General features: G+C 41.8%; 1 protein-coding gene across 3 annotated transcripts in view; it reads left to right on the top strand.

The window, feature by feature from the left end:
- RBPJ (recombination signal binding protein for immunoglobulin kappa J region) overlaps positions 1-13,543 on the top strand; it is a 101,313-nt gene that overhangs the window by 27,805 nt on the left and 59,965 nt on the right. Inside the window, exon 2 of one of the 3 annotated variants that reach the window (XM_062212879.1) lies at positions 9,196-9,378. The exons of the other annotated variants lie outside the window; for them this stretch is intronic. Coding sequence (XP_062068863.1) covers positions 9,362-9,378 — 17 coding nt within the window. The 5' untranslated portion in view covers positions 9,196-9,361. The remainder of the gene's footprint in view (positions 1-9,195; positions 9,379-13,543) is intronic. 3 annotated transcript variants of the gene reach the window in all.

Raw genomic sequence — 13,543 nt, 5'->3', positions numbered from 1 at the left:
AAGATCTTTCTCTCTGTCTCTCTCTCTCACTGTCTAACTCTGCCTAATTAAAAAACAAAACAAAACAAAAAAACAAGGGAAAATATTAGGAAACTTATCAAAATATAAGGAAGAGAGCAACTTACTACCCGCTATTTATTTCCATCAGGTATGTTCAGTTTTTTGACCATTTTTAATTTTTTAGTTCAGTGCATTAAGTATATTCACATTGCTGTACAGCCACTACACCTCCCATCTCCAGAATTTTTTTCATTTCTAAACTGAAACTCTACATCAATTAAGCAGTAGGTTTCCATTCCCTCTTTCCCCAAATTCCTGGTACCATCATTCTTTCTATCTGTATGGATTCGACCATGTACCATATATAAGTGGGTCATAAGCTATCTGTCCTTTTGTGACTGACTTATTTCACTTACCATGATGTCTTCAAAGTTCATCCATGCCATAGCATGTGTCAGAATTTCCTGCCCTGTAAAGGCAGGATAGCATTCCATTATATGCCTGTATTACATTTGAAGATCCATTCATCCATAGGTAGACTCTGCTTGCTAATGCTTCATTTTTTTTTTTTTTTTGTATGTTTGTGGTTTTTTTGGGGGGGTGGGAGGCAGGAGTGTCTTCTTTTTTAGTGATTGGTGGGTGAATTGCCTGATTATTAAAGAGTTTGATAAAATTCTACCGGCCATTGAGTCTTAGAGAAACAGAAAATAGTGACTTTTGGGGCTGACATTTGGCACAGTGGTTAAAATGCCGGTTAGGATGCCCATATCTTATATAGGAGTATCAGGGTTCCAGTCCCCACTCTTCTGCTTCTGATTTAGCTTCCTGATAATGTGCACCCTGGGTGGCAGTAGATGATAGATCAAATGCTTGGGTCCCTACCACCCATCTTGCGACCCAGATGGAATTTTTGGCTCCTGGCTTCAGCGTGGTACAGCCCTGGTTGTTTTGGTCATTTGGGAGGTAAATGAGCCAGTAAATGGAATAAGCCCTTTTCTGTCTCTCTCTCTCTCTCCCTTTCAAATAAAATTAAAATAAGTAGTGCTTGTTGCATTATGTATGGTACTTCTCCCCACCAACAAGCAATCAATCAATTATATAGTGGACTCCAGTTGGGTATCCTCTATTTCAATTTAGTTCTGACACTGTCTGCTGGGGGAGAGTCAGATCCCGTGGGTTGGGGGCTCAGACCCAAGACTGCCTCTATTTCAGGGGCATTTGTGAGTCCAGCACTCAGAGCTTCTGACTGACCAGCTACCTATTGGAGTTCCCATAGCCCTCTCCTTGGTTCCATTAGTTTGCTAGAGCAGCCCACAGAGCTCAGGGAAACACTGTTTTTACGTTTACTAGTTTATTCTGAAGGCTGTTTTAAAGGATGAAGAGAGAGAGGGTGACGTCTGAAAGGGTTGCAAGCACAGCTGCCATGCCTGCTCCTCAGTGAGGTTTTGTTTCCTGTCCTGCAAGCCTCCACACATCAGCTGTCCAGAAACTCTTCAGACCCTGTCCTGGATTTTCCTTTTTTATGAGACTTGATCTCATAATCATGATTGTGGCAGCTACCAGTTGGACAGTGTATAGAAACATGACTGGACAAAGATTGCCTGGTTTAATGATACTAGGCAAAGTGGGGAAACCCAGGACGACCTGTCAGTTCAGATTCTTCTTGGCCCCTCTGTGCAGCATTTCTTCCTCTTGGATATGGGTCTGGGGCCCTCTTCTGAAATGGAGTTATTAGGATCAACATCAGACGAGGCAGGTCGGGGCATTTCTTTCTGGCCAGCTCCTAGACTTAAAGGCAAGGGGAGGACTAGTTTGAGGCCTGTGGTGGGGAAGAGAAGTAATAATCTGAATGACGTTTGTGGGGAGAGAAAGATGCAGGTAGAAGGAGGGCTGGGAGAAGGCCGGAGAGATTTTGCTTTCTGAGGATTGCTTCCAAGTCCTAAAGCCCTTCAACATGGTAACAAAGACTGTCTTTCACCTTTAGTACTCTGAAGCTGCTTCAGGAACCAAGGCTCAGAGACCAAACCACTTTACCTTGTTGTTCTAGTCATTTAGGAAAAGCAAGAGCTATAGGAGACAGGCACCATGGATGAATACCAAAAGATATGTCACAGTATCACATAGTTTCTAAAATTAGAATTTTCTCAAGTATTCTTGTGAGATTATCTTTACTACACAATATAGATGGATATAGAGGATGCATAATTAAAATGTAAGATTCTTAGAGTACTTGTTTAATAAATACTTTTACCTCATTAGTTTTATAAAACTTAACTGCAGGCAAGAACTAAGTAGATCGCCTGGACTTGTTATGTATCCATAACCTTTGCAGAAAGTTCTAGTAAACTGTAATAAACTCAACATGGTAGAATGCTTGACATATCCAAAAGCAAACTCATGGAACCCCCTTCTTATACATCTCTACCTGTAGTCTTTCCATCTTATTTAGGAGTAACTTGTGCTTTGGGTTACTTAGGCTAAACCTGTCACCATTGTTCTCTTCTCCCCAACTCCCCAATGAGCTATCAGGGAATTTGTTAGTTTTGTCTTGACAATAACTCACATGCCACTGCTTCTGACTCTCCTACCACTTCTGCTCTGATTTAAGCCTGTCCTCTTTAACCTACCCTGCTACGGTAGATTCCTAAATGGTCTTTCCTGCTTTTCCTCATTATAGCACTGGAGTTACCCTGATTTCTCTCTAATTAGATGTTGGTTTAACTTTGCTCAAAATTTGGGGTGAAAAGCTTCAAGATCTGTGTGATCCATGGCACCCTGAAGAACATGTGTGTGCACACATGGACACACATGTACACAGGCACACACACACGCACATGCACCCATATTCCACAGCCTCTCATCTCCTGGTGTAACCTACTAAAATAACACATTCTCACCACCCTCGTGGTCGCTGTGTTCTGGCAACACTGGTCTCCTTGCTGGAGTGTGCTCCCGCTCAGAGTCTTTGCAGCTGCTATTTAGCCCCTTTCTGCACCTCCTTCAGATCTTCACTCAAAATAGCACTTCAGTGAGGAGTTACTTAAAATTGTGCTCCACCCATCCCGTCTTCCCTGTCCTTTCCTGCTATTTTGCTATATGGGGTTTACCACCATCTGATATTCTAATTACAATGTAAGCTATGTACTGCCCAGGATTTTGTTCTTATTTGTACATTGACGTATCCTCAGTGCTTAAAAATGGACTGACAGATTGTAGATGCTCAAATATCTCTTGAGCTAATGACTTTGTCAAGAAAAGGAAGGGAAGGCTTGGAAGTATCAGTTAGAGCCACAGATTGAGTCATAACCATGGAATTGTAGTAAACATGAGTGTGAAATTTCTTTAGCTTAAAGCATAAGCCTTTCTTATTTTAATTAAAATTCTTAGGGAGATATTTTGATTTAAAGATTTTTGGTGAGAGCAGCAACTGGATTCTGAATTGTGCCTTTACAGACAATAAGTGCCTGTGCCTACTGTGGCAGCAGTGTTTTAGATTCCTTCAGCCGTGTTAGTTATACTGTCACTGCGGCTTTGTGTGAGTGTCATCTACAGAGAAGTGGAGTCTGGTCAGAAGCTAACATATGTAGTAGATTGCTAGCCTGTGACTCCTGACTGCCAAGGCCAGAGCTTGACAGGCACATTCTTGGTCACTCATGTTCTCCTGAGGCACCAGCATGTCGTCTTTGGGAAACAGAGGCTTACCGAAGTAAGCTGAAGGAGAAAGAAAATGATGGGGAGAAACTTATTCATTAATCAACCATTTTAAAAGTAAACACATCAAACCTGCATAGAAAGTAAGAGAAGTAAGTTCATTCAGGCCAATTAGCATTTCTTAGTTCCTTCTGAAATCTTAGAATGGAAACACAGTTTCTCTTGCCTTGCTCGTTTTAAGTAAATGTATAGTCACATTTGTGAGCTTATTATGTTTCTTACCCAGAGTCTTCTACTCAGCTCTTTTTTGAGTCACTGTTTTTCCATCTCCCTCCCCCTTTTCCCCATCCTTCCCAACTCCGGGCTCCCATGCAGGTGACATCTTATTAACACTAATCCATTTGAAAAGGGTAATTTTGTATTATACAGGTTTATTCAAATTATGCCTCTCCATACTGTCTCTTCTAGAGTTGGGGGTGAGGGAGTGCAAATTTTGCCCTGGGTAAGTCTGAGCCTAGAATTTTTATTAAAGTTACTGAAAATTAGTATGTGTAATTAAGAACAGAGCCTCCCCAGTTGGGAGTACTACCTGAATACTCCCTCTTCTGGAATTGCTGGATCACAGGTATCTAGTTACGGGGCTCTCTGGAGGTTAGCCTCTTAGCTATCTATTTGAATCCACTGTCCCCAGTTTAATTTGGAAAAGGAATAATAGTTTTCCTATCAAAGTAGGAATTAGAATTGTTTATAATTCTAGAAAAGATCCTTTAAAAATCACCAAAAACCAGATTTAGTGTAAAGATTCGAAATGATTATTGGCCTTGTCAATGCTTTATAGAGTTGAAATTCCTAGAATATGTGAGTTTCATATTTTAGACAGTACCGACAGTTAATTTTGTTATATAACAAGACTGTTTCCAAGTTTGTTTGAAATGGAGATGTTCGGGTGGCTGTAATTAAGTCTCTGCTTGGAGTAAGGGTTCTGGAACCCAAGTGTTGAACATAATGGTTATAGTTAGTAGTAATGTATTGTGGACTTGGGGTTTTCTGAGAAATTGTATCTTACATAATCTCACTACAAATCAAAAAGTGAATAGGTGGGGTGGTGGGTATGTTAGCTTGACTATGGTAACCATTTCATTTCATAGTGTATATGTATACCAAACATGTTGTTCATCTTCAAGATACCTAACTTTTATTTGCCAATCATACTTCAAGAAAGCTGGACAAATAATAAAGTTGAAATATATTTTACTGGGGGAAAAAAGTTCTGCTTGGGACACTCCCTGTCAGAGTGCCTGGGTTCTAGCCCTAGATCCTCATCCTGGCTTCCTGCTAATTTGTACCTCTGAGAAGCAAGAGATGATGATTGGTGTGTGGCAGACCAGAAGTCAGTTTCTGGCTCCTGGCTCCTGGCTCCTGTCAGGCCCGACCCTGGCTGTGGTGGTCATTTGGGTGAGTGAATCAGGGGATGAGGGAGATCTCTCTGTCACATAAAATAAATAAGTAAAATTTTGACAAGTCTGTGCAATTTCACAATGAGAATTTAAACAAAATTCAAGTGTCTGTAGAACATATCCTGTAATTTGCTATACCTAATTTTATATTCATTGGTGTTTAGTGATTTATTTAAATATTCACGAACATTCACTATTTAGTATTTTTTAAAAAACACTTATCAGGGCTGGTGTCGTGTAGCTGGTAAAGCTGCTGTCTGTGATACTGGCATCCCATACGGGCACCGGTTCAAGTCCTGGCTGCTCTACTTCCAATCCAGCTCCCTGCTAATGTGCCTGGAAAAGCAGTGGAAGATGGCCCAAGTGCTTGGGCTCCTGCACTCACATGGGAGACCTGGAAGAAACTCCTGGCTCCTGGCTTTGGTTTGGTCAAGCCCTGCCCATTGGGGCCATTTGAGGAGTGAACTGGTGGATGGAAGAGCTCTTTCTGCTTTTCCCTCTCTTTCTCTAACTCTGCTTTTCAAATAAATAAAATAAATCTTTAAAAAAGATTAATTTGAAAGGCAGAGTTAGAGAGAGAGAGAGAGAGAGAATGTCTCTTTCATCTGTTGGCTCACTCTCCATATGGCTGCAATGGCTGGGGCTGGGCCAGGATGAAGCTAAGAGCCTGGAATTCCAACTGAGTCTCTGACATTGGTATCAGGAGTGCAAGTCCTTGGGCCCCTGCACAGCATGGGAGACCCAGAAGAAGCTCCTGGCTCCTTGCTTTGGATCAGCTCAGCTCCTGCTGTCGCTGCCATTTAGGGAGTGAACCAACAGATGAAGACCTCTGTGTCTCTACCTTTCTCTATAACTCTGCCTTTCAAATAATTAAGATAAATTTTTTAAAGAAGTGGATCTACCTACATATATCTTAACAACTGAATAGATTTTTTAAAGGAAATTTTAATTTTTTTAAAGGCAGAGTGACAGGGATAGAAACACACACACACACACACAGCAGAGGAGAGAGAAAGACAGTGAGAGAGCCGTAAAGAGAGATGTCTCATCTTTCATTCGCTGTTTTCTCTGCAAATGGCTGCAATGGTCCTGGTGAAACCAGAAGCCCAGAACTCCATCCAGTTCTCCCATGTTAGTGACAGAGACTCGAGCACTTGGGCCATCATCTGCTGCTTTCCCAGGTTCATTAGCAGGGAGCTGGATTGGAAATGGAACAGTTGGAACTCGAACTGATGCTCAGGTATGGGATGCCAGAGTCATTAGTAGTGTCATAATCTACTGTGTCACAATGTCAACTCTCTCTGTCTCTAGTTATTTATTTGAAAGACAGTGACACACACAGAGAGAAAAGGATATCTCTGTCACCTGCTGGTTCACTCTCCAAATGGCCACAACAATTCTGCCTGCTCCAGGCTGAAGTCACGAGCCAGGAATTCTCTCTGGAACTCCCACATGGGTGACAGGGACTCAAGTACTTGATCCATCATCCACTGCTCCCAGGTGTATTAGCAGAGAGCTGATCAGAAGCCCAGTAGCCAGGAGTCAAACCATATGGGATGCGAGCATCCCAAGTGGTGGCTTTAACCTGCTGTACCACAATGTCCTTCCCTGGCTAGATTTCTATACTGCCTTTTAAGGATTTCTCAAGAAAGTTCTGTGCTGAAACTTCTGGTTGCTTATGAGTAGATACAATTTGTAAGAAGTTAAAAATGCATATACTTTGTGATACATAAAAAGCTTCTGTAGTTCTGACTTAGATTCTTTGGTGATTAACTTTTCTTGTCCTTTGCTAAGGAAACTAAAATTCAAGGACAAAAATATAGCAGTTATTTATTTATCATTTAGAAAGTGACCCACTGGTTGTCATAAAGCAATGTTAGTGGATTGAGATCTGCATTTATGTAAATTCATGACATAGAATAGCTTGTATCTGTAAAGTGTATATAGTAGGTGCTGGTCTTCAGGCCTTTCTCACACACACACATAGGCTCAATTTCTGGCTTCCTACCTAACACTTCCAGGAGAGAGAGAGAAACACATAGTCATGAAGTGTTGGTTTTAAGCAGAAGTCAGAGAGAAGCCATGAGATGCACCAGTGTGGTGACATCAGCAGTTGAAGAAAATGGCTGTGGCTACAGGCAGAGGTTTCACTGGACCTGGTCTCTTGCTTGTGTTCTGTATTAGTTTTTTTCCACCTCCTCGAGCAGAGTTCTTTCCTACGCATAATCTTTCCCAGGCATCATTATCACCTTCTGAAGAGTGATTTCCATTTTGTGATCTGCATTCTCCACAATCTACAATAAATTTAAATCTTAGAAAGATGTAATTTTTCTGATAGAGGACTTGAAAGATTTTCATCAGTTGAGTACACCCCATCCAACAGGACGCAGTTTCACTTTCGCCTTAGTGTGTGCTTTTTAGCCCTAACTCAGAACCAGTCATCTTTCATTCCTTGTCCGTCAGCTTTTGCACGAGCTGTTCCACATGCCTGGAGTATAACAGAACTGTTCTTGTCCTTCTTGCCTGGGAAGCCCTTTTTGCCGTTAGATGTCATTGAAGATTTCCTGACCAGTTATCCTAAAGTGACTTTAATTGCTTTACAAATGTTAAAATGTATCCATTAATTAGTTGTCAGTTAGTTTTACTTGTTTTGTTTATCTTTCTTGTAACTACATAGCGACAAAAGCAATCTGAGTTCTTAAGAGATGAAAAATGTGATACATGGCTTTCCTACTGTGTAGTCTTGGTGGGCTATTTTAAATGTTTTTATGTCAGAAAGTGGGGTGGGATGAAGAAGAACCAGGAACGGATACTTTCCAAGGCAAGCACAGAGCGGCAGTAAAACGTGGTGGGTCACCGTTCTGCAGAAGGAAAAAAGCTTTTCTCCTGCTCTCCCACCAGCAAACACAGAAGCCTTCTCTAACCAAACGTGCAGGCGTTCGTTTCTGCGGTGCTCACCTCCTGAGTGGCCTCCAGTTCAGTTCAGGTCCGATTCTCTGCCTGGAGACAGCAGCAGATCCCACAGGTTGATGGCCTCAGTGGTCTCCTCTTTCCTGTCAGTTCCCAGTCGGTAGCTCCAGGTCATTTTCCCCATGCTTCTGATAGATCAGCTGTAAATTGAAGTTCCATTAACTAGCTAGAGTGGCACATGGAGTTCTTGAAAACACACTTCCTGGCTTATTATAAATGATACTACAGAAGATATCTGTGAACTCCGGATGAAGAGATGGGTAGGGTGAGAGGTGGGGGGAATGGTGCACCAGCTTCCAGGGATGTCTGTGTGTTTGGCCATCTGCAAACTGTCTGAACTTAATCCTTTGTGGATTTAATGGCTGCCTTATCACATAGTCAAAATTGGCCATTGGTGCTCAGTTTAACCTTCAGCTCCTCTCTCTTCCCTGAGGTTGGAGGTGGGGCTGAAAGTCCTAATTCTCTATTCTTGCCTGTGTCCTTTCAGTGACAGCTGGGATCCTGAAACTACCTGGGGCTGCCAGCATAGGTCAGCTTGTTACCATACAAATAGTCATTAGCCACTTTGAAGAAAGACTTCAGGAGTTGGATGCCAGGAAATTGGGACAAAGACTTCACAATATCTAGCCCGCTCTGTTCATTTATATGCATTCTGAGGTGTGGTCTCTTTTTCCATTTAGTAACTTGCATACAATTAAATGATTGAGTTGTGTGAACAGCTGGCAGCATGTTGTTTAAAGGAACCCCCGCCCTATTGACCCATTCCCTTTTGTCCAGGCTCGTGGGGGATTTCCAGCTCTCATTCAGAGGTGGACCTAGCTGGTATCTAACACGACTTGAGTCCTTTTTAGGTTACGTTTCTTGGGGAAAAAAATGAAGAAATAATTGGGGCAAAGCAATTCATGGGGCTTTAGCAGAGAGAGAGAGATCCCTAAAGCAAGCTGTCCCTCAGAGCATGAAGTTGTGCTTCTTCCCTGGAGGCCGCCCTGAGTACGGCAGGGTTACATGGTAGGGCAGTAGCAGCACTTTGTTCCTCTTAGTCACTAGCAGTTAACACAGTGCACTAGGGTTTAACATATCAACACTTAAGTCCTTATTTTTTGTTTTTGTTTTTAAGTCTTTGAAATTATGAGACTATCATTCAAATGGAAGCATTATAGTTCTTCGCAACCATTATGATCTCAAAAGGAAAAGAGAATGATACAGATACACTGGCTGAGGTGTTTTGAGGTGCATCGAAGTGTTCCAGGCTGTGACCTTCCTTAACATGTTCTTGAAGGACCATGGCGTGGATTAAAAGGTATGCTTTAGAAATCTCCCAGGGACCCCAAGCTCCGGGACAGAATGAACGCGTGTGATTTCTGTGTTTCATAGTGCATATTTTAAGATGTTTTAATATTTAGATTTCAGATGTGATTATAGATTTATGGTAGTATTTTTTGTTAAAAAATTACAAGCTGTCTGAGTGAATTTTTCTTCTTTGAGATAAGGTTATGGAAGACATGGATAGATGTTTTCCCAAGGTTTTAATAGTAATGGGCTATACTTTTCTTCAACTAAATACTTTAGCGATTATTCATGTGTTAGCCTGTAATTATCTCTCTGGTTTACATCATAGACTAGTTCTCTGCAGTGCTGAGAAACAGTTGGATAAGTTCCTTTAGTTGGTATTAGTTTGACCAAATAAAATCTTATTTGGACCATTTGTAGTACAGCTTTGTCTTTTACAAATAATCCTCACTTAGAGGAAAATGAGTGATTATGGCCTGTCACCTCTGTGTACAGTTATTGTTCATGGGTTTGTGGTATGTAGTCTTGCTGGTTTTTTTTTTTTTTTTAATTAATTCATTTATTTGAAAGTCAGAGTTAAGCGCAGAGAGAGAGAGGTCTTCCATCCCCCAGTTTACTCCCTAGTTGGCTGCAATGGTCAGAGCTGTGCTGGTCCAAAACCAGGAGTCAGCAGCTTCCTCCAGGTCTTCCCACGGGGGTGCAGGGGCTCAAGGACTTGAGCCATTTTCTGCTGCTTTCCCAGGCTGTAACAGAGAGCTGGATTGGAAGTGGAGCAGCCAAGAATCGAACCAGCACTGCAGGCTTTACCCTCTACACCTCAGCGCCGGCCCCACCTTGCTGTTATTTGATTACTAGTAGTGGTAATTCTAGGCTTTATAATTCTAGCTTAGTCATCAACATTCTTTAAGAGTTTTGTGTTCATAAAATTTTGAGTGATGTAGTCAAAACTATTCCTTAATTATTTGAAATCTTGGAGACCTTCTAATTTTTGTGCTGCGTGCTTACTGCCTACATTTTTTTAGGATAGTAGAAGTGAGTCAACTCAGAATGCTGAATTCACTAATATTACATCAAATTCAGAATTCTGTACCTTTTATATATGGAAAGATGGAGGTTTGAGTCACAGATGGGTATGTGTATGTGTTTTGTGTTTTGTTTGTTTGCCATCCTTTGTTGCAGTTTACTCTCACTTTGCATTGATGGAAATGACCCATGCAGTTAAACACAGAAACTGATGGTACTTTCTAAAACCCACTTAAGTTTATTTTGGTTCTTTACGATGGGATTAGTTAATTTAACAGGTGCTTTGTTAAGTCAGAAGGTAAATTTAGAGTTCAGTGTTGCAACAAATTAAGCATAAATCAGACATATTACAAATATATAGTCACATCTTCAGATGTACAAGCATCTGTTCTGTGCGGTTATTGATGACATTAAAAATTTTATTTTTCTTAGGTTAATGCCTGTGCCTACCACAGTTTGCTTTGTAGAGTTATTGAGAATGGTCATAGAGTTTGATGAATATTTTAACATAAATAAGACTTCAAAGTGGAGCAATATCAGCATATGTAGCTTTTATGATTTTTTTTCCTAAAATATAGTTTCTTCCTCCCTAGAAAACAGTAAGAGGCTGAAGACTTCTGGTAAATTGTTTCATAGCATTGGAATTTGTACATCAGTTTTCTACCCTTGGGAGTTGAAAAAAATAGAATTTTTTGCCAAAAGAGGAAGGCAAAAGATAGTAAGCACAATTCATCTCTCTCTCCACGTTCTTCAAAACTGAGTTAAAGTACACAGTGCTCCTCTGAATTGGGTGTGATATACCCCTCAGAAATCATGTGTTAACTTACAGAAGATAAGGTAGTACTGCCAATCAGTTGGTTCCCTCTCCTGGGGTGGTTGTCCTAGTACAGATGTGTACAGGCACACACACACTGTCAGTGTTGGTGGTGGTGGATGGGAGTGTGTGGATTCAGAGTCTGGAAGAACTGAATTCTTTTTCCCATTTGTTTCCCCAAATTCACTGCATCCAACTTCATTCCTCTAGCACCCGCCCCTACCCCATCTTCTCCCGGATTATCCAATTCCTCTACTCTTTTTCAATAACACCGCTTGCCTGTTGTCACTATTAAGAGGATTGAGTCTTTTTCCCTTCATTCTTATTTACAGACTAACTTTCTTCTTCCGTGTGTCACCTTACGCTCGTTATCAGCCTGTTGGGAGCATGAGGAGTCTCCTTGTGGATTTGTTTCTTTAAAGCTGTGTCCCTTTTATTGGTTAACATTATGCGTGAAATAGCTTGTAGTTTTAATCTGAGTGTGGTTTAGAAGGAAACTGAACGACATTCTAGTTTAGTTGGCCCTGAATTGTGGTCAGTGGCCAGAGGCAGCACCTGAGCCCCACATTAGGATTACAAAAAGAACGTAAGTTATTGCATTCCTTAGATGCGATTCCAGGATACTCTGAGTTACTAAAACAGAGTCGGAATCACCCTCCAAGAATGATTAGCTGTGAGACTAATCTTTAGTTTCTGAAGTTAACAAAACTTTAAACATAGTTTGAGCAAATGGCATGCCTATATATTTTAAAGATTTATTTATTTATTTGAAAGGTGGAGTCACAGAGAAAGAGAGAGAGAGAGAGAGACCGACCTAAATGGTTGCAAAGGCTGGAGCTGCGCCAATCCGAAACCAGGAGCCAGGAGCTTTTTCTAGGTCTCCCACATGGGTGCAGGGGCCCAAGCCATCTTCTGCTGCCTTCCCAGACCATAGCAGAGAGCTGGATCAGAAGTGGAGCAGCCGTATGGGATGCTGACACTGCAGGTGGTGGCTCTACCCACTATGCCACAGTGCTGACTCCATAGGCATCTCATTACTTTGAAAAATAGTACTGATTTGGATGTCTGTGGATTTGGGGTTTCTCCAGGGGTACTTCAGAAACTTTAAGAAAAGGACTGGCATTGTAGCTTAGTGGGTAAAACTGCCACATCCCATATGGGTGCTGGTTTGAGTCCTGGATGTTCCACTTCCCATCTATCTCCTTGCTAATCAGATGAAACTCATGGCTCCTGGCTTCAGCCTGGCCCACCACTGGCCATTGCAGCCATCTGGGGAGTGAATCATCAGATGGAAGATTCTCTCTCTGTCTCTGTCTCTGAAACTCTACCTTTCAAATGAATAAATAGATCTTTAAGAAAAACACTTCAAGGAAAATGGAATTAAAAATGTTTATTATGACACAAAATTTTGAGACCCATGCTTGCTCTCTTTTTTTTTTTTTTTTTAAGATTTATTTATTTATTTGAAAGTCAGAGTTACACAGAGAGAGGAGAGGCAGAGAGAGAGAGAGAGAGAGAGAGAGAGAGAGAGAGAGAGGGGTCTTCCATTAGATGGTTCACTCCCCATATGGCTGCAACAGCCGGAGCTGCACCGATCAGGAACCAGGAGCTTCTTCCAGGTCTCCCACAAGGGTGCAGGGGAGCAAGGACTTGGGTCATCTTGTACTGCTTTCCCAGGCCATAGCAGAGAGCTGGATCTGAAGAGGAAAAGCCAGGACTAGAACCGGCACCCATATGGGATGCCAGCACTTCAGGCCAGGGTGTTAACCCGCTGCACTACAGTGCTAGCCCTCCCTCCCCTTTTTAAAAAAGATTTATTTATTTATTTGAAAGTCAGAGTTACATAGAGAGAGGAGAGGCAGAGAGAGAGAGAGGTTTTTGTTTTGTTTTGTTTTGTTTTTTAAAGGCATTTATTTGAAATGCAGAGTAATAGAGAGGGGGGGGGGGGACGGGGGAGAGAGAAAGATCCTCCATCTGCTGTTTCATTCCTCATATGGCTGCAACAAAGCCAGGAGCCTGGAACTCCATCCGGGTCTCCCATGTGGGTGTCAGGGGCCCAAGTGCTTGTACCATCTCTGCTGCTTTCCCAGATACGTTAGTAGGGAGCTGGATCAGAAGCAGAGCAGCCAAAACTCCAATTGGCGCTCTGATCTGGGATGCAGGTGGTGTCTTAACCTGCGCCACAGCTCACATTAAATGTTTACTTCATAACCTATCTCAAGTTATGAGCATAGTGAAAAGCTGGAATAGGCCGTGTCAGTACCTGTGTGGAAAGTCAGGGAATGTGCTCCTTTTGGAAAACGGAATGTAGGCCGTTTATCTTGGGTCATTGATAGTT

Source organism: Lepus europaeus, chromosome 16 (genome assembly GCF_033115175.1).
Source record: "Lepus europaeus isolate LE1 chromosome 16, mLepTim1.pri, whole genome shotgun sequence".
Classification (NCBI taxonomy): Eukaryota; Metazoa; Chordata; class Mammalia; order Lagomorpha; family Leporidae; genus Lepus; species Lepus europaeus.
Note: the sequence above shows the minus strand (reverse complement) of the source record. Positions and strands in the feature narration are given on the sequence as shown.